Source organism: Rhinolophus sinicus, linkage group LG16 (assembly GCF_036562045.2).
Source record: "Rhinolophus sinicus isolate RSC01 linkage group LG16, ASM3656204v1, whole genome shotgun sequence".
Lineage (NCBI taxonomy): Eukaryota > Metazoa > Chordata > Mammalia > Chiroptera > Rhinolophidae > Rhinolophus > Rhinolophus sinicus.
In genome coordinates this window covers 15963454-15991310 of record NC_133765.1, presented here as the reverse complement: position 1 = coordinate 15991310, position 27857 = coordinate 15963454, and the positions used below count along the sequence as shown (strand labels likewise).

Here is a 27857-nt window from a genome sequence, read left to right as displayed (position 1 = left end):
CAGACATGTTCAGGGGTCAGAGGCAGCCTCTCGGGTGTAGACTATTACCACGGACCGAGGCACAAAGGCAGCCAGCTGTCAACCGGGAGCCAGCAGCGACGGTCCCAGCAGTACCTTCTGAACATAAATCTCGATGTACTTCTGCAGGTTGTTGCGGTACAAGTACAGAACAAGGTCGTGGACAAAGTCAAACCGGTCACACACGATGATGAGGGGAAGCTGGTCTGTGAGCTTGGCCTCCTGTGTGTTGGAAAGCACAGAAGCCAGGCAGTGAGGGCCTCGGCTCAGGGATGGCACTGCTGCCGAAAAGCCCACAGGAGACTCAGGACAAGACTTTATCCTGGATATGCTGTCGTGTTAACGTATTTGCCTTTGAGGATGTAGTGTTTGCTTTGGGAAACAAGTGGGAAAAGGTGGTACTGTATGTTTACAGAACAAAAGAACTCTGCTAAATTTGGCAACCACGTTCCAAACTGGTCCAAAACCAAACATCTTTTAGGTTAAGAAAAGCAGCTCGTTTATGCATGAATCTGACCCAGACCAGGCAGCAGAGTGTGGGCTGCTCTCAAGAACACCTGCCAGTAAGTGCTGCCTTCCCGACAAGCACCTGTACCCCATGCAACATCATCTATTGGTACAGGGGTGGCCCCCCACACGCTTGCTTTCCATGGCCTGGAGTCCACCACAGTCGTCTCCCTTGTTTGGCCATAGCTAGGGGACATTTCTCCGGTTCTCTGTACCCTTGCAGTTTGGGGTGTGGCCACGTGACCAACTTGCCTCTAACGCAATGTGAATTGAAGTGTCACGTGCCACTTCCAGTCTCACTCATAGAAACCACCTGGGCCAGTTCCTCTGTACTCTTTCCTTCTTGCAGTGGACACAGAAGGCAATATTCAGGGTGACGAGCTGAAGATGGCAAAGCAGCCATCAGCCTAGTCCTTGAAAGATGGTGGAAAGAAAGCCATCCTCCTGACCTCTAGACCCATACAGGACTGCACAGGAGAAAGAAATAAGCTTGCTGTTATGCCACTAGCAGTGAGTGGTTTGTTTGTTTCTGTTTTTAGCACTCAGTGGTTTGTTTCTGCAGCCTTGCCTGGCGTAATCAACAGGGACACAGTTGGGGTGTTGATGAAACATAATGCAGCAATAAACTAATTTCCTCTACTCATATATCAGATAATTAAGAGTACAGCCTCTAGCATCTCTGCACAAAGCGGTCATAAAATAACAAGTAGACTCTTCTAGAACTTTAGACTATAAAGTAGAGCTCTACCACTGGGGACCCAGGGAACACTGGCAAGAACCCAGCTTTCCAACTCGGACAGTTGGGCCGCTGGTTCGCTCAAGGAGGGAGAGGCTGCCTGGACACACTCACCTTCAGGAAGTTCTTCACCCTCTCCGGGTTGTAGCAGTTACTCTCTCGGCATATCCTCTCCACCTCCTTGATCTGACCTGTCTTACAGGCAGCCTGAATGTATTTCAAGTGCACATCTGGATCTTGGCTGAAATTCACAACTGAGCCCAGGAAGTAGAAGAGGCCTACGAAGAGAGACAGTTCCATTTTGCGCCCTCCAGCATGAAGGTGATGGTTTCCACTAATGTTATCCTACAGCCTGTCCCAGCCCAGTGTCCCCCAACTGCTGCTGCGGCCTTTCCTGCGATGGCATCTTCTGACGAGAAGGCCAGATCAATTGAGGGCAGGTTTTGCCTTCACTCCTCCAATGTCCCAGGTTCACTAGGCCCACGGCAGTGGTTTGATGATGCACTGGACAAATGCCCAGTCTCTGTCCTGGGCAGGCCAGACGGCCCTGTCCTGTCCCCAACAGACCCTCACCTGGGAAAGCCATGCCCCATTAGCACACCCTCTCAGTGTGATGTCCACAAGTGGACAAAGGAAGCCAATAAGGGCAGGCCTGGCAGCCCCCAGCAACCACACGCACTGGAGCCTCCACAGGGCTCTCACTCAAGGGCAGCCTCATCCTCTCAGGGCCGTGGACTCCAGGGTTTCAGGTGAACTCTGTGGTTGATTGTGCAACAAAGAGATGCTCGGATCCACAGAGGGTCCTGGGACGCAGGGGGATTCTAAGTCTCCCCACACCAATACCAACCAATTTTTTCTTTTGCAAACACCAGAAAGGCTGGAGAACACACATGATACAGCGGGAATCTTCTGCCACTGACCAATACCCCAGGCAGTGAGTGCTGCTTCCTGCCTGGCTTTTCAGGAAGACTGTTAGGTTGGGCAGGCAGAGAGTGACAGAAGCAGGAGGTGTGGTCAGCCAGAGGCTACACGTTACCTTCATAACTCTTGAAGGATTCAAAGAGTTCCACCAGGGACTGTGTGCCCAGCTGCTCATGGTACTTGGAGGCCACCTGCACACACAGCTGCAGGTTTTGTCTGATGTTGGCAGACAGCAGTGCATGCAGACATGCCATAGAATCCTCCACTGACAGGGATCCAAAGAAGCTGACAAGCCACTGGGAAGCAAGGAAGAGTTTGTCCACAACTTTGCACCATCTTAGATGCTGCCAACACTGGCAAAATAACTGGATTAATTTTTCCCTCTGAGTCTCAAAAATATAAGAAAAGCAACCATCCCTCAGGGTAACAGGGGGAGCTGGGAGTAATATTGGGGTAAGAAACTGACCTCAACTGTGACAGTTCAATGAGCTGTCACAAACCCTGTGATGCTCCACAGTTGATGCTAAATCTATTCTATGAACTGAAATGCAAAGGCTATTTAGCTTTCGCTAACAGTTTCAGACAAACCTGCTAGGGCTGTCAGTAAGGTTCTCTATTAGACTAAGTCAAAGCAAACAACAGAAAGAAAGGTGATATAGGCCCAGCCATGTGGCTGAGCAAGTGGGGGGTCTGTGTGTGGGATGAATGAGAACTGCTCATGGCAGTGATGAGGCTCCACATACGGAAGACACATTCCCACAACTGGCAACATTGGAAATTTGGGAACATGCGACCCTATTGTCTAGGTGGATGCCACCAACCAGGGGAGTGCCTGCAGGGGCACAACATACCTCGGGATTGAGGAGGTGAGTGTGGACCACAGTCCTCTTGATGTCGTAGAGGTCGGTGTAATGCTCTAGTGCTCGCTGTAGGAGGCCCGCCTTTTCACAGAGCTGGGCAATGTGGGCCTGGTCATAATGAGTAAACATCTGATTTCCAAGGATGGCATCTGCAACCTGTGAAACAGTGAGTTCAGTAAGAAAGCCTGAGACAGAGTAATAACTTTTTAAGAGCAGCTGCTCAACCATGACACCCAGGGCACAGCTCTGGAACCGGTGCTTCCCCATGTCTGGGTCCCTGCCCACATCACGGCTTCCAGAGCAGCAGCAGCTACTTTCAGTCCCAAGCAGAGCTCTGGCCATCCTTCCAAGTCACTGAGGCCTTTTGCACAAGGCTCTGTCTTCCCAGGGTGCAGTCAGGTGTGAGCGAAAGGCTGAGGCTCTGCCCTAAAGTGCTATCACTGGGATCAGTCCAGGCTGTCACTCTGGCTTTTCAGCCCTCACATTCATCAAGGTTTCTATGGTAGGGTCAATATGAGGACTCAAGCCTGCCAAGGCCTCCTTCTTTAATCAGTTCAATCCTCTGACTCTTAACAGTCAGAATCAGACCTGAAAGTACACATCCTATTCATGTCGACTAGACTTCTCGGTTAAAGGCAGAATCAGGAGTCGGGGATTCCATTTGAAAAACAACAAACACTCCTAGAGAGAATTCTGATGAGACTTAACATTGTGTTTAAATAATGGGCTGAGAATGGGTGAGTCAACACAACAACCTTGCTGACTTGCTGAGTGGTCTGACCCCTGATACCTAACTAGTAGCTAGTCTTGATGAGGTGCATGTCTCCTGGTGCCTTCACACTCCTTCCCATTTCTTCCAGGATATGCAACACCAATCAAGTACAGTAGCCCCCCCACCCCATCTGCAGTTTCTCTTTCTGTGGTTTCATACTGCAGTTACCTGTGGTCAACCACAGTCCAAAAGTGTTAAATGAAAGATTCCAGAAATAAACAATTCATAACTTTTAAATTGGGTGCTGTTCTGGTTAGTGTGATGAAATCTTGTGCCATCCTGCTCAGTCCCTCCTGGAGAAACTGGAAACCTCAGACACTACTAGTGGAAAAGAAAAATGGTACAGGCTGCTTGGAATACATATTGTGGCATCTCAACAAGTTATAGAAATACCATAATGATCCAGCAATTCCACTTCTGGGTGTATGTTCAAAAGAATTGAAAACAGGAATTCAAACTGACACTTGTACACCAATGGTCATACAAGCACTACTCAAAATAGCCAAAATGTGGAAATAACTCAAGTCCATCAACAGATGAATGAACAAAATGTGGCATAAACATACAATGGAGTATTATTCAGCCATAAAAAGGAATGAGATTCTGATACATACTACAGCATGAACCTTGAAAATAATATGCTAAGAGAAAAAAGCCAGACATAAAAGCACAAATATTTTATGATTCCACTTATATTAAGTGTCTAGAACAGGCAAATTCATAGAGACAGAAAGTTGATTATAAGTTACCAAGGGCGGGGGAGGGGATGGGGAGTGATTGCTTAGTGGGTGCAGAGTTTTTGTTTGGGATGATAAAAAGTTCTGGAAGTACAGAGTGGTGATGGTTGCACAATATTGTGAATGTACTTAATGCCACTGAATCGCACACTTAAAAATGGTTAAAATGGTAAAATGTGTTATGTATAATTTTACCACAATTGAAGGAAAAAAAAAGGAATAGAAATGATGTCCCAATTATAACTGTTTCTATGAAAGTCTTGCACCACGGATTCTGTAAATCCCTGGCAGGAAAGTTCTGGAGAATGTCCACTGAGGCAAAGATAAACTTCTGGTGCAGGCACAACCCGGCCCAAAGCCGCTGCTTTTAAAGCTGTAAGTCCCACACAAACACTTACTCTGTCCCTTGGTTTCAGCCTAAAAATGTCACTTGCCTGGGGTGCATGAATCAGGTTCATTTCCAACAGGCGAGTCTGGAGGTGCCCTTCAGCTGGGCGATTATTCTTCAAGGCATCCAACAAGAAGGAGGTACACTGCTGAATTAAACTGTTTTCCATGAAAACATCTACAATCTGAAACAGATCACAAGCCACATTTTTACGCAAAGGAAATTGTTTTATTTTCCTGTTGAAATAGTTCCTGAAATTGAATCTCATCTAGAAACCGAACAGTTAGTACCTTATTTGCATTTTCTTACATCATCAAAAGTCATGTAACTCATGGCCATTATTTGTTAGTAGGTAATTCTGTAAAATTACCTTACCTATATCACCAACAGGGCATTTTACTTGAGTAGATTAAAGGAAGTACTTTTATAACATTTGAATGTCCAAATCCTCTGAAGTGACTCAAGCAATTTTAACAATCTATTACTTAATTAAACCCTAGAGGCCATCATTATCTGGTGTCTAGTCGTTGTATTATTCAGGCACAACTGGGAAAACACAAACATTGATTTAGACATTAATCATTAAGGTTAAATAGATGTTAATGTAAAAAAGTAATAAGCCTTAATAAGAGATGAAATAAAGGTAATGAATTTACTAGTTGTGTAACTGTTTCCATACTTAAAGTGCATGAGGAATGTTTATATTAAAAATACTTTAGGGGGGCCGGCCCGGTGGCTCAGGCGATTAGAGCTCCATGCTCCTAACTCCGAAGGCTGACGGTTCGATTCCCACATGGAACAGTGGGCTCTCAACCACAAGGTTGCCAGTTCAATTCCTCGACTCCCACAAGGGATGGTGGGCAGCGCCCCCTGCAACTAAGATTGAACACGGCACCTTGAGCTGAGCTGCTGCTGAGCTCCCGGATGGCTCAGTTGGTTGGAGCGCATCCTCTCAACCACAAGGTTGCCAGTTCGATTCCTCGACTCCCACAAGGGATGGTGGGCTCTGCCCCCTGCAACTAAGATTGAACATGGCACCTTGAGCTGAGCTGCCTCCCAGATGGCTCAGTTGTTGGTTGGAGCATGGGCTCTCAACCACAAGGTTGCCAGTTCAATTCCTTGACTCCCACAAGGGATGGTGGGCAGCGCCCCCTGCAACTAAAATTGAACATGGCACCTTGATCTGAGCTGCCATTGAGCTCCCAGATGGCTCAGTTGGTTGGAGCGTGTCCTCTCAACCACAAGGTTGCCGGTTTCGACTCCTGCAAGGGATGGTGGGCTGTGCCCCCTGCAACTAGCAACGGCAACTGGACCTGGAGCTGAGCTGCGCCTTCCACAACTAAGATTGAAAGAACAACAACTTGAAGCTGAACGGCACCCTCCACAACTAAGATTGAAAGGACAACAACTTGACTTGGAAAAAAGTCCTGGAAGTACACACTGTTCCCCAATAAAGTCCTATTCCTTTTCCCCAATAAAATCTTAAAAAAAAAAAAAAAAGAAATATAGCACAGATGTAAACTGGAGCCTCTTTCCCCATTGAGATCTATGTAAATTTGGCTCAAACCCTTCAATCATGATCTTTGAAATATCTGCAAGTTCCAAAATGTATAAACGTAATATAACTGTACTTACTATTTCTACACAGGTTGTTGGTTTTCTTGCCTAGCTTCAGGCTTTGTTACATTCCTCTGTATTACCCAGAGCCCCTTGCGCACAGTTTACCAGTGAGTTATCATGTGTTTACATCTAAATACTAAGTACATTACATTAAAGTAATAGCTTCATGTTCACCTAACACCAGGCTAGTCTAAGACACCCACAAGGTGAAGTCTACAGACTCGAGGGCATTCATCGTGACGAGACAGAAAGGGATAATGAGGAGGGGAGTGGGGGTGGGGCTACCATCCTAAAATGACATCCTCACACCCAACCATTAATCACCACACAAAGAAACAAGACCCTCACAACTTGACACACAAATCCTCTAAAATACTTCAAAACAAAGGTATACAAGGATTCAAATAATAAAAGACTACAACACAAGATTCCCCTAGTACATCAGATTTTTTTTAACTGGAAGATTAATACAGTTAATACAAAGAAAACAACTGAGACACTGATAACAGGAAAACAAATGAAAGGGAATCTAGTTGATGGCTATATGAGCCACAAAAAGCTGTCCCAGACACCCACGCTCACCTGGTCAATGCTGGCCAACGGCTCCTCGTCCTGCACTAGCATTTGAGAAAACTGCAGGCCCTGGTCTGGACTGATCCTCATTACACTCCTCAGCAAAAAGATCCAGTCTGGGGAATAGCCAACCTAGAAGTAAGGGAACACCCATCAGGAAAAGAAACAAACCCTTCAGTGTTTAAGGAAAAAAAAAAGGTTTCCCTTTGCTCCGAACCTGAGTTTACAAAGAAATGAGCGATATTAGCATGTGTATGTGCCGGCCCTCTGCCAAACACAACATTCAATTCAATATGCTGACCCATGTACACAGAGGCACAATCAACTGTACCAACAGCCTGGACCACAAAGAAGTCACCCCAACCAGTGTGCAAGCTCTGACTGAAACCCAGCACAGTGACCAGTGAGGCCTGGAGGCCCATCAAAACCAGCAAATTAACATACAGAGGGTGCTGAGGGGGAATGGAGAAGAAGGGAGAAAAAAACAAGATAAAATTACAGGAACGTCCCTGATTGGAAAAGAGATGGAAGGACTATAAATATAACATGAAAAAATAAAAAACTGAAGAGAATAAAATATGACCATTATCAATGAATGAGAAATACCAACAGCAACACTGACAACTCTCTCATACCAGAGCACTTACACAAAAGGGTATTTTATAAGCTTCAGAATCACCAAGCACCCAATCACAAATTATCTGTGAAATGCTAATGGATAAACATGCATTACCTTTTGGGCATAGAGCACAATTTTCTGGAACTGGCCTGTTTCTGCAAAACACTGGATAACTTTGCTTGGCACATTTGCCCGAAGGTACACACTCAGAGCAAGTGTAGGGTCAGCAGTTTTGACCAAATCTCCAAGTTCTTCTGAACACTCCAGCTGTGGTGTGCCAAAAGGACAAGACAAGATTAGGACCACAGGAACAGTGAGCCTGTGACCTAGTTCCAAATTGTGCTGGGGGTTGTGATTTCACAGGTGTTTGTACCTTATCTTCTTTCAGCCACTTTTCTAAGAGGTGCTTGCGCCCTTGCTGAAGAACTGGATGGCAAAGTTCTAAGGACTCAAGTTTATTGAGCTGACCCTGATCAAGCAGGATTCCAAAGTACTGGAGCAAAGGAGAAGCCTGCCCAGGCTGGGCGGGAATACTCTGGAACTTCCGAACGGTGTCGCTGGTACGCAGGATTCCCTAACGATAAATGGAAATGCAGGTTGTTGTGTTGTAATCACAAGTCATCACTTCACTTAACTTGCCAGTATAAAAAAGAAATCTGCCAATGGAAATTCTATACTGAATTGTCAGCCACATAAAGTCTTCTACCAAGGCAATGGCTTCTGCCTTCAGCAATAACCACAAGCACAGTGGTTCTTGGTCCCACAGGTCATTTCTACTTAGGGTCTTCCTTCTTCCTAGTTTGCTGCAGTGAGAAGTAGGTTTCTGAATCCGTCCTGCAATAATGAAGTTCTACCATATCATTACTTTCTTATCCAAAATACTCAAAGTCTCAGATGAAGGCTAGAAATGGTTTATTCATAAGCATCACTTGAAAGACAGGAAAAAGCCTTTCTAGGAGAAGCAACTTGAAAACCTTTATCTACCCAGGAGCAGATCCAGTCCCAGGAAAATTCGTCCTATTGAAATAAATCAAAGAAAATGCCCTAAGCAGTAGTATTGTTTGTTGTTATACTCTAGAAAAGTGAAGAAAGTCCAGAGTAGGAATATGACTAAATAAAATAGGGTACAACCACTTGATGTATTACACATTTGCTAAGTTAAGAAGTTGGGTAATGGGAGGGGGAGTGGGGGTATGGATGAAAAAGGTGAAGGGATTAAGAAATACAAATTAGTTGTTAAAAAGTAGTTATGGGGGTTGGCCGGATGGCTCAGCTGGCTCAGTTGGTTAGAGCACGAGCTCTGGGTTGCTGGTTTGATTCCCACATGGGCCAGTGAGCTGCGCCCTCCACAACTAGATTGAAGACAAGCTGCCGCTGAGCTTCCAGAGGGGCGGCCGGATGGCTCAGTTGGTTAGAGCGCGAGCTCTCAACAAGGTTGCTGGTTCAATTTCCACATGAGATGGTGGGCTGTGCCCCCTGCAGCTAAAGATTGAAAGTGGTGACTGGACTTAGAGCTGAACTGCACCCTCCACAACTAGACTGAAGGACAATGACCTGGAGCTGATAGGCCCTGGAGAGACACACTGTTCCCCAATATAATTAAAAAAAAATTTGCTCTGGGGATATAGAGCATAGCATAAGGAATATAGTCAACAATATTGTAATAACTATGCATGGTATCAGAGGGGTACTGGATTTGTTGGGGTGATAAATGGGAGGGAGTTGGGGGGCAGGGTGAAAAAGGTGAAGGGATTAGGAAGTACAAATTGGTAGTTACAAAACAGTCATGGGGATGTAAAGTAAAGCACAGAGAATATAGCCAATGATACGGTAAAAACTCTGTATAGTGCCAGCTGAGTACTAGACTAGTCAGGGGGATCACTTCTTCAATTACACAAATGTCTAACCACTATGCTATACACCTGAAGTTAATATAAACTAATATTGAATGTCAATTGTAATTGAAAAATTTAAAAAGGGGGGAAAAGGCGAAGGGGAATAAGTAGTCCAAATTTCCAGGTATAAAACAAATAAATTGGGGAGGCTGGTTAACTCAGTTGGTTAAAGCACGGTGCTCTTAATAACAAGGTTGCCAGTTCAATCCCCGCATTGGCCACTGTGAGCTGTGCCCTCCACAACTAGACTGAAACAACTACTTGACTTGGAACTAATGGGTTCTGGAAAAACACACTTAAAAAATAAATAAATAAATAAATAAATAAATAAATAAATAAATAACAATTAAAAAAAAAAAACACAAGTCATGGGGGTGTAATATGTAGCATAGGGAATATAGCCAATAATATTGCGATAGCATAGTGTGGTGTCAGATGGTTGCTGGATTTATCATGGTGATCACTTCTTTAGGTATATATATATGTTGAATAACTTCGGGGTATACCTGACACTAATATAATACTGTATGTTAGCTATATTTTTAATAATAAAATAAAAAGTTGGGTGAGACATGTATACACATAGACAAGAACTGGAAGAGAATGAAAGGGAGTATGTCATTGCAGCAAGACTGCTTTTTGTTTGTTCCATTATTGTTATGCCTCTGGTACAAAAATGTAAAGCTAAAAACCAGTAACAGAACACTTAGGTACTCCAACATCAGCAGTGGAATGCTTTCACGATTTCATCCACTCAGAACAGTGCACAGTGTTCGTATTATTACCTTCGGTGCAGACACCGCTATTTTGGCGGCTTCAGCATAGCTCCCCTGTGCAAACAGCGTGTTGAATTTTCTCACAAATAACTCCTCTGCCCCAGCCAGGTTACTACGAATGGCCAAACGCAGACCAAGTTCTGGATTCTGAAGCACGTTGGTTACATAATTCACAATGTTATCTTCCTCAACACAAACTGACAGCACCTATAAGGACCCAACAAGTGAGACTGGTTCAGTCTAGAAAAGTGTTCCATATACATGCACTGTGACATTCTGCTCACAGACACTGAATATCAGCAAAGTTCTAAGGCTCCTATTGAGTTGCCTATCATGTTGTCCCTAATCGTGACAGGACACACAGGGGACAAATGCCTAATGGTAACACAGCAGTACTGCTACAGCATGGGACTCTACATAGTTGTTTAAAAGATTATGAAAGTATCAAGCGAGAAAAATACCAAGTTGTATGGACATTGACCAGTGATGCATTCAGGATACTAACTATACCAAAATAACCCACTTGGGTGGAACTGACAATGTTTCTTCTCAAACTTTAAAGTACTGATTTTCTTGTTTTAACTGTTTAACTTTAGTTGAGAAAGGTAACTGAGGTAGCACAGCATCTGCTTTTTCAATCCTCTCCAGTCAATGTGTACATGGCCTGAAGCTGTCAGTGGTGTGTATTAGAACTGCTGCTCCACCCGTAGAAGCTTCATTCAGGAAGGGAGCTGCTCTCTTCTCAGACTCGATCCTGTGTCAGGAATCGTGCTGTCTGAGAGGCGAGGTGATGACAGGAAGAAGGGAGACACAGGTGTAAGAGTAACAATACTGACTGTCTTCCTGACCAAGGAGGAAAAGTTAAGCTCCAGTCCCCAGTGAATGGGGAAGGTGGGAGATAAAACTTCAGAGTTACATACCTGTCCCTTCTTGTTGACACCAATAATTCCAGAGGTAGGTTCGTATGGAGCAGTTACAAAGATTGTGTCAGCACTAATACGGTTCATGTAAATGCACACACCAGACTCCAGGTCATACATATGAAGATAGCCATACTTTGTGATCAAATAAATAACACCATGTTTAGCTCCAATCTACAAGAAGATAGAGAAGAGGTGGAAAATTAAGGAGAAGCCAAATAGGACAAAAGAGCTCACAAATGACGAGTAATGAGTTCCTGACACATGGAGCCCAAGGTGAGTCCTGTCTCATTGAGAACTAGTTTTAAAGCCAATACTTTGCCCAGCCATTCTCAGTAAAGGTCCAATAAATCAGGTTACTCCATATACCTTTCAGGTAGAGCTATCCTTTCCCCACTTTCTCACCAAATCCCTTTAAGCAAGCTGTGAGTTTATAAAATTAGGGGAAAGCTCTGGGTAAAGACCTTGAACATTGTGTTTATATTCCAGCCTGCCCTCCATCACCACTTATTAACCAGACCTTTGCCAAGTGCCATGCACTTACAGAAAAATATGTAACACACAGGAAATCCTGATGGGGTGGGAGAAAGACAGATAGATGACTTTGCCCAATTAGATTATTATAAAACTTATAGTAATTAAAAATGTGTGGTACTACGAAATAAAATGTGGCATTAGCATAGGAAGAGACAGCGACAAATGGAACTTAACTGAGAACCCTGAAATAGAATCAAGCATATATGTAAGAACTTAGTATGAATGAGTACGTACTTCGTATCAGTGGGAAAGAGACCTTAACCAGTATACAATACTGATATAACCAGCTGGCTCTCTGGGGCTGGGGCATGAGGGCAACAACCTGGATCCCTATCTTATTCTTTAGATCAAAGTAAATCCCAGATGGGTCAAAGAGTTTTAAATAAAAAATAAAACTAAGTAATAGAATAAAATATAGGTGAATATGTTGATCATTTTGGGGTATAGAATCTTTTCAAAACATGATACCAAACCCACATGAAAATACAAAACTTCCACAAGGTGGAACACGCCACAAATAAACTTTTGTTACGACGGGGAAAAAATATTTGAAACACATCAGGCACTTGGTATTCTAAAACTCCAAAGAATTCGTACAAGTAAGACCCTGATAGGAAAAATGCCCAAGTCAGGAACAGATGCTCAATAAGATGCATATGAGTGACTGGTAAACCCATTTTACTCTGACAGTAATCACAGGAAGGATGTGAACACCATCGGACACCGTCCAGCTATCGGGCGGTGTCGGCAGAAGTGCGAGTGGACAGAATGTCATGAGGGTCAGTAACATGCACATGCCCTGCATCTTGACCCAGCGGTTTCATTTCTAGGAGTTTATCCTCGGACTTTTGGATTAACACATAGAGATGTATGGACAACAATGTTCCTAGAAGTGTGTACTGTAACCATAAATACCCATCAACAGGGGATTGTCTAAATGAATTATGGCACATCTACAGAATAGATGATGCAGATATTAAAATACATACGTGCATTTTATTAGCATAGAATGGTCTACAATAAAGCAAGAGAAGGTTGTAAAGTGCAAGGCCAGTACAAAGCCATTTCACATGAGTCTATTTGTATGTATTTGCATGCATGTAAAGATACTTCCAAAGAGGTGGTCACAATTACCAGCAGTGGTAGGATTTTCATTGATATTTAATTCCGCTGTTACATGTATTGATATTATTGGAGATTTATCAACAACATATATTTTTGTGAGACAGGGAAAAAGCCAATTTCACTTGGGAAAAAAATTTACCTTCTTTGATCATGTAACTATTTCTAGAAATCTAGCTTCAAGAAATTATCATAAGTATTTGAGAGCAGAAAAAAAGGAAATAGCTCAAACATCCCAGTTATGGTACATCCCTAAAAATAATTGTTTACTTCCCACAATATTCACAAAGAATGAATAACTTATGGAAACGACTACAATGTACTGACGGAGCAAAGGAGTACAAAGGATAAATTACATAATCTTACATATATAGTGTGATTCCCATTTTGCTCAGAAAAGGTTTACATCTAAATTTTTTTATATAACAAGTAGTAAGATCTTTGATATACTTTACAGCCAATTGGTTCAGCTACAGAGAATTGTTTTATATATTTTTGTACTACAGTGAACACCTAATCTTTTATAATAAAAAGAAGGCCTGGAGTTCTGGTATGTGAGTTGGAGAAAGTCCTGTTTGTAGAAAAGTGTGCTCCTCATCAGAGTGTTAAGGCAACAAGGAGCTAGAAGACAAGCCTCAACATCATCTTCTCCATGTTCTAATAGATCTACTCTGGCAACTTCTGAGGCATAAGAGGCCGCGATCTGCTGTTCCCCTCCACCTGAGATCGGTGATTCATTCTGTCTCACTTAGAGAACAGCATGTGCATACCTGCATAGCTACTGGAAAATCGGTCTGAGCCTCTGGAGGGAAAAACACATCCACAGCTTTCTTTCCAAAAGGTTGGTTTCCTGCTGCAGGCTGTCCGACTTCGATTATGTGCAACTAGAAAAGAGACTGTATGTTAATCCAAGTAAACACTCTTGGGGGCAGACTGATGCTGAGCCCGGAAGCGAGCAGAGCCTTAGGTCGATGCTCAGTAAGACTAATAAACTGACATTCAAACAAAACAAGACGACCTGGTGGGGGGTGCTTATGTTATTCACCAACCTGCTCCCACAACCAAGTACAATAAAAGAACCAAAGCCAGGAGGCCTGAGAAACATTTCATTGCAGCATGTTGGCTAAGTCATTCCTCCCCTCTCTGGGCCTCAGTGCCAACACTCAAGAGACAACGGGCTCCAACTAGGATCTGCTGTCCCTGCTAGCTCCACCTCTCAGCTCTCCTGGACACAGCTCAGGCTAACACAAATCAGTTAGTAGACAAGATCTCATAACTGCAGGCCAAACTCATAAGATAGTTGATCGCGGCAAGGGCCTGAGTTTTTCAAGGTTATGCTGGGAATGTAAGAATTTTTGGAGAATCTGGAGAAGGTGAGTGAACAAGGGGGCCCATTCCTGCTTTTATCAGAACAGCTTCAAATTCCTTTTATCTAATGAAAAGGTACCAAAGCTAAAGCAAGTCTGGAAAAAAAATGACGCGTAGAAGTGATCAGAGACACAAAAACAACAAGGGCCGGTGGGGAGGCTCAGCAGAAGAAAGGACATGTGTTCACTTAGAGGACAGTCTGGATCTGGCTTGGCAGAGAGAAGGGGGGAAAATATTAGGTTGGTGCAAAAGTAATTGCGGTTTAAGAGGTTAAAAATAATTGCAAAAACTGCAATTACTTTTGCACCAACCTAATACCAAAAAGGCTTGAGGCGAGCAGAGGACAAACACTGCGAGATCGGCTGAAAGGAGAAGACTGATGCAGCCAGTGGGCAGGGGCTCCTGCAGGTTAAATAGGGGAGAATGAAACTCCTTGAATAGGGGCACTTTAAGATAAATGGTAGTTCGGGAAGACTCTTTAAGGGGTGGCGTGGATCTGAGGACCTAATAAGTGGCTATTCCCTAACCCAAACATAGATGATAAGGGCCTACTTTACCACAGATGTGAGACTTGCTAACGGCTGGACAGTGGCAACAAGGACAGACCAGAGCTTGAGGCCATGGCTTCTGCTTGGGAGTTGGGAAGGACAGTGGCACTGCCAAAAGAGGCGGGGGCTGAGAAGGGAAGCCAGGCTTCTTTGGGAGGTAGTGGGAGAAGGGCGTGACTAGGGACAAGTGGCACCCACCTGTGAAACAGTTAACAACAAGGAACTGGTGTCCAGGCACAACTCAGATCCACACACGGAGACCACAAAGCCATTCCCCTAAGTAAACCTGGGCTGAATTAGCATGTGCAAGGCGCACAGGCCCAGAAAACCACTAAAGGGACTCCATATCTTCCACTATGGTAGGGGAAGTTACATTCAACCACAAAATACGAGGTGGCTCTTGGGACAGCTGCTGTGGGGGTCTGTGTGTGTGGAAGGGCCTGTTATGGCAGACTGCCTCTGGCTGAAGCTCCACCACGAGGGGAGAGCCCACCTGTCAGCCGAGTCTAGGAGGAAGTGAGCATGCCTGCCTTCTGAGCCCTTCTCTTCTCGGGGCTGCCGTCCATCTGCAGAGGGCATTTCTGGTGTGCTCTCTTCATAGGGAGCTTGGCAGGGTAAGTCTGTTCCTACAAGGGAGCCTATGGCTGCTCAGCTGTCTGTGAGGAGGTGAAAAGCCTCTCAGCCTCTGAGGTGATATGGTAGCAAGCTCTTTGTACACACTGACGTTTTTACCTGACTCCTGTTTTCCTACTGGTTCTCGACTGAGGAGGGCATGAAAAATGTTATAAAAGAGACCCAAGTATGCAGTAAGAATATTTAAGATGGGGGAGTATGGCAGCCCTGTATAGATTCAGAATGCCTCTTCCTGGGGGAAGACTTCAGGGCTAGTGACTAACCCAAAACGATGATTTCAGGAAGTGTCCTAGTAAGAGCGTACTGGGATGTGGACTCTGCTTTCAGGCAGCATTCAGGCAGTGACCACTGGTGGAATCCCAGGTGTCCCGACATCATGCACCCCAACATCTGACACCTCTGCCACAGCAGCCCTGCCAAACAGGTGCTGGACATGCCCCTGAGCCTAACATAACTCAGCTCTCTCCCAGGACACGGCCTCTCCTTTCCATAGCTCTGTTAGGGAGACCCACACCTCAGGCACGTAGGACTCACGTGCCTTAGGTGAGGATGGCATGCACTGGCCCTCTCACAGCTCTGGCTTCCATGAGACTGAGGTATGAGAACAGAAACCGTGCCTCACTTACCTTTGGCCCCAATGCTTAGCTCAGATTCTGTCAGAGGACTTTTAATGGAAAGGTACCAATTAATCAGTAGCTGACTTCAGGTGACTAACTTTATACAAATGGTAGCTGCAAAACCACCAACATGTACAATAGGTGAGTGGTTCTAAATACAGCAAGAGCCTTCATTCATATGAAGTACCTGCAGGCCATTCCCCATACTCAATTATAAACTGGTTTTGAGATGCTGGCTAAGTGGTTACCAATTACACTCACATAGACACTAACATAGACTCAGGATGCTTTTCTGGGGGAAAATACAAAGTGCAGTAGATGTTACCTTGCCCCCTGAGGGGCTGCGTACAGCAAAGCAGAAAAGGGTGGCAGGCTTGGCATTCCCCTCACTCTTGAACTCTGCAAAGGCAGCGGCATGGCCTTCTATGGGCTGTGAGACCTTCCTATCCACGGAGTAGAGCTGCATTGCCCCAGCCACACGGTTTTGCTAAGAAAAGATATTGTGCAATAAAAGGGAGAGAAAAGAGACAGACATAAACAATTGTTAAAATAAATGTTTCTGAAATGAAAGTCTCATATATATTGATACGGTTCTGCTAATGAAAAATAAGCCTATAATTTCCCGGTCAAGATGGCAGAGTAGGTAAATGCTGGGCTTACCTCCTTTCACAACTACATCAAAATTACAACTAAACTACAGAACATGCATCATTGAAGATTGCCTGAAGTCTAGCTGAACCAAAGCCCTACTACTAAGGACATATAGAAGAAGCCACCTTGAAACTGGTAGGAGGGGCAGAGATGCAGAACAGGCTGGTCTCACACATACTCGCATATGACCATTAAAAATCAGGAAGGATATCTAGGCTGTGGATGTCCTCCCAGAGGAGTGAAGGGTCCCAGCCCCATGTCAGGCTCCCCAGTCCAGGGTTCTAGTGCCCGAGAAAGAAGTCCCCATAAATTCCAGTTGTGCAAAGCAGCAGAGATTGTAGCTGAGTGAGACAAGGACAGCTGTTGTCCCAGGTGTTCCTCTTAAAGGGCCCGGGCACAGACTTACTCGCTGATGGACTCACTCACTCTGAACTCCAGCACTAGGGCAGCAGCTCAAAAGGCACCAGGGACATACGGGGAGGAACTCAATTGTCTGGCTGCAGAATGAGGGCTGGAGGGGCAGCTCTCTCCCAAACAAAGGAGTTGGTGGAAGTCACTGTTTCTTCGTTGAACTCTCCCATCCCCCAGCACGCAGATGCACATGGCCACGATACGAGTGTCTATCAACTTGGCTAGCACCATTCATTCACCCCACCCAGTGATTCCCAGAGACTCCGCCCCACCGAAATTTCGGGCATGCCCAAGTCGCTTCCAGTGGCATTTCTGTACATATGGCCTGTCTTGGCTCATGTTGCAGACTTTTCTAAAATTTTTCAAAGGTTCACAAAACTCAAACAAGCAGCATCTGGCTTCGGTGTGTCCTGTACCTCTGGCTGAGCAGCCTGAAGCTGCTCACACTAGTGGCAGCGGGACTCAGTTTATGGCTTGGCTTTTCAAGTCACCTCTAAATGCAGCACAAGTGGCGGCCATCTGAGGATCGCTTTGTGGCTCCTACCAAGTGGCCCCAGGCAGGGCACTGGCTACAGTTGAACTTGGCCTGCAGCAGGGCCCCTCCCTGGTTCAAAGCTGACCACTGGACATGTCAGCCCTGGTTCAAAGCTGACCCCAGGGCTGGCATGTCCAGTGGTCAGCTTTAAACCAGGCCGGAGCATCACCTAGTCGCCTTCAAGGACATTACACCCAAAGGGCAGACTGGGCATGCACCAGAGCCCTGCTAAAGCAAATCCTGTTCTGTAGGGTCAGCCCCTGCACCACAACTCCTCCACTGTACTTACGGCCAGTCTTCACAACCAATCAACCGAAGGGACAATCCCTTCCATTGATGTGCAAACAGCAACCAAGACTCAACTACAACAGGAGAGCACACACAACCCACACATGGGACATACCTGTAGCACACAGCTCAAGTGACCAGGGAAACTATGTGACATAAGGCCCCAGAGGACACCTACTACATAAGGCCACTTTCCTAAGACTGGGAAGCATGGCAGCCCTACCTAATATATAGAAACAAACACAGGGAGGCCGCAAAAATGGGGACAAAGAAACATATCCCAAATAAAATAGAACAAAGCTCCAGAAAAAGAACTAAACAAAATGGCGACAGGTAATCTACCAGACAGAGAGTTCAAAACACTGGTTATAAAAATTCTCAATGATCTCAGGGAGATCTTCAATAAAAAGAAACAAAAAGGAAACAGCAAGAAATAAAAAATATAATAGCTGAAATGAAGAATACATTAGATTTAGATGTCTTCAGAATTTTAAATTTTTTTTAAATTTGAAAAAATTTGGCCAGCCCCTCATTGGTTTTTATTAAATACATTTTTGCTATTTATAAATTTCAGTCTTAGTTGTGGAGGGCGCAGCTCAGCTCCAGGTCGTTGCTGTTGCTAGTTGCAGGGGGTGCAGCCCACTATCTCTTGTGGGAGTTGAACCGGCAACCTTGTGGTTGAGAGGACGCTCTCCAACAAACTGAGCCATCAGGGAGGCAGCTCAGCTCAAGGTGCTGTGTTCAAATCTTAGTTGCAGGGGGTGGAGCCCACCATCCCTTGCGGGACTTGAGGAGTTGAACCAGCAACCTTGTGGTTGAGAGCCCACTGGCCCATGTGGGAATCGAACCGGCAGCCTTCGGAGTTAGGAGCATGGAGCTCTAACCGCCTGAGCCACCGGGCCCGCCCCTGTAATAATTTTTTTTAATATTTAAACATTCACCGTACTTTTTGATCATGGGTTGTAAGTACTCTAGTAAAACTGGAGCAAAAGGTTTTCAAGAAAAGTATTAGAGGCAGGCAATAAATGTGGACTGAATTAACTCCAGTCTAGTTTTATGAGTCTCAGCTTAAAGCTTTATTTCTGTCCAACCTCTCAGACATCTTCATTTCTGGGGGAACAAACACACTTCCAGAGCAGATTCAGAACAAAGATCCAGCTTCACAGAATAAATAGGGCCCTCAAAAGCAAAAAGTTTTCTGGGCAATAAAGGGAAGAGTGATAAAGACTATACTGTGAGTAATTTCCTTTTTTGATTGAGGGTCCTGTAACTTTAGAGATCTCTTTCCGAAGGCAACATAAAGGCTCAAACAAGCTTAGCTTTCCCACTGAATCTTGACAGGCTGTGAGAGAGTGCTCTTCCAGTTTCCCTGCGGGCTTCACAAAGATAGAGTGAATCAATTCCTTCTTTTCATGCTCACACTACCTTGAAAACTTACCATTATAACATCTGGCACGGAGATTTGACCTGTGTTGGTGACCCTCACAGGTTTTCTCAGCATACTTAAGACTCCTCCCCCTCACATCGCAAACATTCCCATCCTCGTTTCCATTAGCAACACCTGAACTCTCTGCAACCTCTGCCTACCACAAAGGCCAGCAGCATTCATCCTTTCAGAAGGAAGCCAAAGGTAGAAGGAAAGAGGTGATAAGAGATGATATAGCACAGAAAATGTCCTGGGTATAAAATGATTCCTTTCATGTAAGCCTTGGCAATCAGGCCCAAACAAGCTCTGTTATGGGTGATAGCATTATAATGTTCTTTCATGTGTAGAAACAATAGGAATGTCCATTATCCCAATTTGATGTGAGGTTTCCTGCAAATACACTGTCACTCAAACTTAACCCTCAGCCCTGACAAATAAGAAATAACTAGGGCTAAATGGAAGCTTTGGGCCTGTCATTGAAAGGCTCTGTGACTCTTAACAAGTCCCTTCAATTACATTAAAGAATTCCCAGGTCACCTGGGAAGACAAACTTGTTGGTACATTACAGAAGCTGACGCTACTTCAACTCTCCCTCATCTACGTCCCATCCTGAGACAAATGCCATTATCATCTAACTCTCCTCTCCCAGACAGATGCAGTCCATCACCAAGTTCTAGCTATTTCACCTCTAAAATCTGAAGTCTTGCCTCTTCTCTTCCTCTCCAATGCCACTGCCTCCATCTAAATCACATACGGTTCACTTCTCCTGGGTGTTGCAGAGTGTGAGAGACTCCCAAAGTAGAAAGAAGTCCTCCTTCCATATTTGCTCATGCTTCACCTTTCTCATACATGTCTTTACTCCAGAACACACTATATGGCTTTATTCCTGTATCTGTCTGTCAACCAGCCTCCCAGCCTGCAGTCTTTGTGGTGGTCCATCCTCAACATCACTGATAGCATTATTTCTACCCCACCACACTGCTGAGAAGCAAATGAATTGTATCATTCTCACTTTAAAATCTGCTGCAGAACTCCCATTGCCTGCAGAACAGAGCCTGCGGCTCAGTCTTGCCCCTACCTGCCTCTTATGCCTTCTACAGGTACCAGACACCCAGAAAGAGCCATTCTCTTCCATTTCCACTGCTTTGCACAATTTCCTTCCAAAGTTTACTTTTATAGCTGGCATAATGCAATTTAGAGGCCCCCTCTATTGTGGGCCTTCCCCGACTTAAGGTATTGTTTTCAAACATTTGACAATTCTCTAAGTACTAGAATCCGGCAGTCACACCTTCCCCAACAGGCTATGGAAAAACCATTCAACAGCCAGGATAAGTTAACAAAGATCTAAAGCCAAACATCCTGTAGTCCTCAAGTACCTGGTGACTGGATTAGCCACCAGGAATGAAAAAAGGAAGCGTGGCAGAAAATTACTGCTTTCGTTATAAAAGGACATGAGTCAGTAACATTCCATTAAAGCCCTCAGAATACGGCTCCAAAACACCTTCCTTAGTCCTGTGGGTTCTAAGTGGCTCTACAAAATTCCTCACTTCTCAAAACTGTGTCAGAAATAGTTTCAAAAATGGGTATCAGTAACCTGATGGAATATAGCAGTTAATGGGCAGAAGTTGAATTAAAATTCTTCTATGATTAAAAGTTTGGATTTCTTTGTAACCGCTGTTTCTTTCAGTCCTGGGCCTATGCCTTCTGCCTTACAACCTACACCAACTCTAACATTAGGCCTCTATGCTCCATCAGACCAGCCCCTGAAGGCAGCCAAAAGCTTACCTGAGCTGAGATGCCAATGAGGAGCAGCCACTTCTGGTTCTCATCAGTTCGGTACTGGATCATCTGGCACCCTGCCAGACTGGCATGTCGCTCAAACATCTTCACGGGTTGGGAGTCACCTTCCATGCTCCAGTGGTAGACGGTGGTCTCAGTTACCAGAGCAACAGTATTCACAGAGACCCATTTCCAGAAAATCACCTCTTCTGCCATCGTATGAGATTTCATTTTACTCTTCATCTCAATATTAAAGATTTGAAGCGTCTTCCCAGCTAGTATTTGATGTGATGAAGATTAGAGAAAGATAAATTAAAAATCTGCTAGACAAATTCTTACCCTCTTAATTCTGAATCCTTTTAATATTACTTTGAATTTTACTACTTATAGCTAATCTGATCAAGTAATTAACCACACTTTGATGTCTGAATATAGAGAAGAGCTTCCTATGCATTAGGTCCTTCTTTAGAAGAACGTAAAAGTGAGTGTTTATAGGCTATATGAATAAAATCAGAAATTAGTTCTATTGAAGCAATTATCAAGATAATCAGTTTTAGATTGATTTCTTCCAGTTTTAAAATACTTTTCTGCTTTGTGAGGGGTGTAAATGTCTAACTATTACACTGTCTTGTACACCTGAAACGAATAAAAGAAATAAAAAAAATTTTCTGGATAAGTCAGCAAAAACATAAGACATTCTTCCACTGTTTGGTGTCTCCAACTTTCAGAAAAGAATACAACCATCCCTCCAAATTAAACTAACTTCTTCACATAACAGGGTTATTTTGTCTAAAGTTCTAGATCAATGCTGTCAAATAGAATTTTCTACAACGCTGGATATGGTCTGTATTTGCACTGTTCGTTACAGTAGACACTAGCTACATGTGGCTTTTAAGCATTTGAAATGTATCCATTAAGATACATTTCAGGAATTGAATTTGTACTTTTATTTAACTTTATTTAAACAGCCTCATGTGGCTAGTGCCTAGTAGACAAAAGGCTTTGACATTAATCATCTAGGAAGAAACTCATATTGTTTTCACCTTTGATAAAAAGCTGAGTTCTGATCTTGGCATCTATACAAACCTTAGAGCTAAAGTGAAATACAGCTTCCCCCTAAGGTCAGGACCAAGGCAAGGATTATTCCTCTGACCACTTCTATTTGGCATTGTACTGGATATCCTAGCCAATGCAATAAGGCAAGAAAAGTAAAAGGCATAAAGACCAAAAAGAGAAGTAAAACTGTCTTTATTGGTTGGCCAGATAGCTCAGTTGGTTAGAGAGCAGTGTTCTTAACAACAAGGTTGCCGATTCGATCCCCACATGGGCCACTGTGAGCTGTGCCCTCCACAACTAGATTGAAAAACAACGACTTGACTTGGAGCTGAGCTTCGCCTCCCACAACTAGATTGAAAAACGACTTGATTGGAGCTGAGCTTCGCCCCCCTACAACTAGACTGAAAACAACGACTTGACATGGAACTAATGGATCCTGGGAAAACACACTGTTCCTCAACAGTCCCCAATAAAATTTTTTAAAAAAATGTGTTGTTAACCAATGTGACTGTTCCAATAAATTCATTTCACCTCACAATTTCTTTTATTTATAAAAACTTCTATAATAGCCTTTCTAAAGTTTTATTACAAACATTCATCCTATACATATCTATGAAAACACACACTATGTGAAAGGCAGTATGCCAGGAATTGTGGAGAGAACAATGTGTAAGATACAGTTGTATCTTTAAGGATTTTAATCTAGAGAGGGAGAGACAATGATACATTATGATAAACACTAAAATAGAGTTATTTCAAAGTGATGTGAGGGTATTAAAAAGGAAATATCTAAGTCCCACAGGCAAACTAACCTGCGTTGATTTTTCAAAGGACATGTGCTACCTTTTACCCTCACCTGTAATCCCTGTATATGCCTTTGCCCACCTGAGAGTTATGTCAGAATTGTCCGAAGCCAACCTTCCCCACTGCCAGAATGTCTCTAACATCCTCCCTATTGCTGCAACAAGGCAAGAAAAGTAAAGATTCATCAGAATCTTGGAGGTAGTGGTGGAGTAGATTCCAGGCACACATAAAATTTAAAAAATATAAAAGGAGCTTCCAAATCTTTTCTCTTTCTTTAACAACAGAAGTTAATCTTGTTTTTCTTTTTAAAAATAATACAGTCTTGGTATATTGCCATGTGCATCTAGTGGGGTCCTGTGGCATAGAGTAGGCGGTGGGAAAGGAGAGAAGATGATGTGAGATCAGAGAATTTCTGTGGAAATAGTTCCAGACATTTTTCTTTTTAAATTATTTTCATTATTATTTTTAAATTAAATTTAATGGGGTGATATTGGTTAAATTAATTATATAGGTTTCAAGTTTCGATTTGATAATACATCATCTGTACACTGCACTGTGTTTACCAGGCAAAGTCAAATCACCTTCTGTAATAATATATTTGACCCCCTTTTTACTCTTCTCTACCTCCCCCCTCCCCTCTCTCCCTCTGGTAACCACTAAATTGTTATCTGTGTCTATGAGTTTTTGCTTGTACGTCTTGTTTGTTTGTTGCTTTCAATTTTATATCCTACATGAGTGAAATAATATGGTTCTTGACTTTCCCTGTCTGACTTATTTCGCTTAGCATGATAATCTCAAGATTATTTTGTCACAAATGGCAGTATTTAATCTTTTCTTATGGCCGAGTAACAGTCCATAGCATATATGTACCACATCTTCTTTATCCAATGATCTACTGAAGGACACTTTGGTTGTTTCCATGTCTTGGTCACCGTGAATAATGCTGCAATGAACATAGGGGTATACATATCTTTATGAATAAATGTTTTCAGATAATTTTTTTTGGTAGATAACCAGAAGAGGGATTGCTGGGTCATATGGTAATTCTATTCTTAATTTTTTGAGGCACTTCCATACTGTTTTCCATAGTGGCTGTACAATTTACATTCCCACCAACAGTGTATAAGGGTTCCTTTTTCTCCACAACCTCTCCAACATTTGCTATTGCCTTGTTGATAATAGCCATTCTAACAGGTGTGAGGTGGTATCTCACTGTTGTTTTGATTTGCATTTCCCTAATAGCTAATGAAGTTAAGCTTCTTTTCATATATCCGTTGGCTGTTTGTATGTCTTCTTGGGAGAAGTACCTGTGAAGGTTCTCTGCCCATTTTTCAATTGGGCTGTTTATTTTTGTTGTTGTTGAGTTGTATGAGTTCTTTACATATTTTGAGTATTAGCCCTTTATCAGTGGTGTTGTTTGCAAATACCTTCTCCCATTTGGTTGGTTGCCTCTTTGTTTTGCCAAAAGTTTCTTTTGCTTTGCAGAAGATTTTTATCAGCACCACGCTCGAACCAACTGAGCTAACCGGCCACCCCTTGCATAAAATTTTTGGTTTGATATAATCCCATTCATTTATTTTTGCTTTTATTTCCCTTGCCTTTGAGATCAAATTCATAAAAACCTCTCTAAGATCAAGTTCCATAAGTTTAAGTACCTATGTTTTCTTCTATGCAATTTATTGTTTCAGGTCTTATATGTACGTCTTTGATCTATTTTGAGTTAGTGTGTATGGTGACAAACAGCAGTCTAGTTTCATTCTTTTGCACATGGCTTTCCAATTTTCTCAGCACCATTTACTGAAGAGGCTGTCTTTTTTTCATTGTATGCTTTTGGCTCCATTGTCGAAAACTGTTTGCCCACATATATGTGGGCTTATTTCTAGGCTTCTCAATTCTGTCCATTGGCCTGTGTGTCTGTTTTTTTCTGCCAATACCACGCTGTTTTAATTATTGTCACTTTGTAGAATAATTTGAAGTCAGGGAGTGTGATACCTCTGGTTTTGTTCTTTTTTTCTCTGGATTGCTTTGACTATGTGGGGTCTTTTGTGATTCCATACAAAAAATCTGATGATTTTTTTGTTCTACTTCTTTAAAAAATGCCTATGGGATTTTGATTCCAGGGGATTGCATTAAATCTGTATATTGCTTTGGGTAATATGGCCTTTTTAACTCTGTTGATTCTTCCAATCCCTGAACACAGAATATCTTTCCATTTCTTTGTGTTTTCAATTTCTTTTAATAATGTCTTGTAGTTTTCAGTGTATATGTCCTTAACATCCTTTGGTAAGTTTATTCCTAGGTATTTTACTCTTTTTGTTGCAAAAGGAATTTTTTTCAGTTCTTTTTCTGAAATGTCATTATTAATATATAGGAACGCAATGGATTTTTGTACATTGATTTTGTACCCTGCAACTTTACTGTATTTGTTTATTTTTCTAATAGTTCTTTGGTGGAGCCTTTAGGGTTTTCTATATAAAGAATCATGTCATCTGCAAAAAGTGACAATTTGACTTCTTCATTTCCAATTTGGATGACTTTTACTTCTTTCTATTGACTGATTGCTCTGGCAAGGACTTCCAACACTATGTTGAATAACAGTGGTGAGAGGGGCATCCTTGTCGTGTTTCTGATCTTAGAAGAAAAGCTTTTTAGCTGAGGCTGGGGGTTTGTCACATATGGCCTTTATTATGTTGAGGTACTTTCCTTCTATACCCATTTTAATAAGTGTTTTAATCATAAATGAATGCTGTATCTTGTCAATTGCTTTTTCTGCATCTATTTATATGATCATATGAATTTTACCCTTTACTTTGTTTATGTGGTATATCACATTGATTGCTTTGTGTATGTTGAACCATCCTTGTGCTCCTGGAATGAACCCCACTTGATCGTGATGTATAATCTTTTTAATGTATTCAATTTGCTAGTAGTTTGTTTAGGGTTTCTGCATCTGTATTTATCAGAGATAGTGGTGTGTAGTTTTCTTTTTTGTTATCCTTACCAGATTTTGGTATTAGGGTAATGTGGCATCATAAAATGAGTTGGGAAGTACTGCCTCTACTTCAATTTTTTGGAAGGGTTTGAGAGGACAGGTATTAAGTCATCTTTGAATGTTTGGTATAATTCCCTAGTGAAGCCATCTGGTCCTGGACTTTTATTTTTTGGGAGGTTTTTGATGATTATTTCAATTTCCTTACTATTGATTGGTCCATTTAGATTTGCCAGTTCTTCGTGATTCAGTCTATGAAGGTTATATATTTCTAAGAACTTGTCCATTTCTGCCTTAAGAAACTAGAAAAATAAGAGCATACCAAACCCAAAGCAACAAAAACATATCAATCGAGTCGAGCAAAAACCAAGGAAAATAACAGAAAAATAATAGAGAAAAATAAATGAAACAAAAAGTTGGCTTTTTGAAACAATCAAGGAAATTTACAAACCTTAATTAGACTGATCACAAATAAGAGAAGATACAAATTACCAAAATCGGGAATGGAAACGAGGAAATCATTGGTGACCTTAAAGAAGTTAAAAGGCTTATGGGTGAATATTATGAACAATTTTATACAAACATGTTAGAAGACTTATATGACTGGGATAAAGTCCTAGAAAGGTAAATTACCGAAACTGACACAACAAGAAACAGAAATTATGAAGATTCGTAGCATGTAAAGATGTTGAATTCGTTAATTCAAAATCTTCCCACAAAGAAAAGTCCAAGCCCAGGAGGCTTTCACTGTTGAATTCTATGAAATACATAAAGAAGATAGAAATAAAAAATATTTCACAGACTCTTTCAGAAAATAGAAGACCACTTCCCACCTCATTCTATTAATATTCTATTAATCTACTTACAAAGTCAGACAAACACATCACGAGAAAGAAACCATATCATAAAAATTAGACAACTTCTTTAAATATTAGTGAACTAAATCCAACAACATAGAAAAACAATTATACTCATGTCCAAGAAGGATTCATCCCAGAAATGTAAGCTTAGTTTCATACCCAAAAATCCGTTCATGCAATGTATTATGTTTAAAAAGACAAAAACCATGTGGTAGTCTCAATAAATGCAGAAAAAGCATTTGACAAAATCCAACACCTTTTCATGATAAAAATTCTAAACAAAATAGAAATATAAGGGAACTTACTCAACTTAATAATTCATCTACCCCAAACCCACAGCTAACATCCCATTCAATGGTGAAGGATGAAATTCTTTCCCTTAAGATCAGAAACAAGTCAAGATGTCCATTCTGGCCACTTCTACTCAACAACTTACTGGATATTCTATCCAATGCAATGTTGAAGCAAACAGAATACAGATTAGAAAAAATGTAAAACTGTGTATATGCAGATATCCATGACATACAGTATATAAAAAATCCACGAAAAAGTCTAAGAACTAATAAGTTTAGCAAGTGTATAGGATACAAATATATAAAAACCAATTATATTTCTATATACTGGCAACAAACAATCCAAAAATGAAATCAGTAAAACAATTCTGTACATAATAGTATCAAAATATAATAAAAGACTTGGGAATAAATTTAACAAAAGAAGTTCAGGACTTGTACATTGAAAGTATAAAACATCACAGAAACAAATTAAAGAATTTCACAAATGGAAAGACATTCCATGTTGAATAACTAGAAGACTCAATAATGGCAAGATGGAAATTCTTACCAAATTGATTGATAAATTCAATACAATCCCTACCAAAATTCCAAAAGT

The 27857-nt window shown here is 42.2% G+C and overlaps 1 protein-coding gene across 7 annotated transcripts in view; it reads right to left on the bottom strand.

Moving 5' to 3' along the window:
- CLTCL1 (clathrin heavy chain like 1) overlaps window positions 1-27857 on the bottom strand; it is an 86774-nt gene that overhangs the window by 37133 nt on the left and 21784 nt on the right. For all 7 annotated transcript variants that reach the window (XM_019710154.2, XM_019710157.2, XM_019710156.2 and 4 more), the window contains exons 3-15: window positions 21264-21532; window positions 16493-16654; window positions 13772-13885; window positions 11343-11516; window positions 10432-10629; window positions 8125-8325; window positions 7866-8018; window positions 7142-7264; window positions 4986-5123; window positions 3034-3198; window positions 2298-2478; window positions 1376-1539; window positions 115-240 (exon numbers count right to left, since the gene is read on the bottom strand). In XM_019710154.2, the coding sequence (XP_019565713.2) occupies window positions 115-240; window positions 1376-1539; window positions 2298-2478; window positions 3034-3198; window positions 4986-5123; window positions 7142-7264; window positions 7866-8018; window positions 8125-8325; window positions 10432-10629; window positions 11343-11516; window positions 13772-13885; window positions 16493-16654; window positions 21264-21532 (2168 nt within the window). The remainder of the gene's footprint in view (window positions 1-114; window positions 241-1375; window positions 1540-2297; window positions 2479-3033; window positions 3199-4985; window positions 5124-7141; window positions 7265-7865; window positions 8019-8124; window positions 8326-10431; window positions 10630-11342; window positions 11517-13771; window positions 13886-16492; window positions 16655-21263; window positions 21533-27857) is intronic.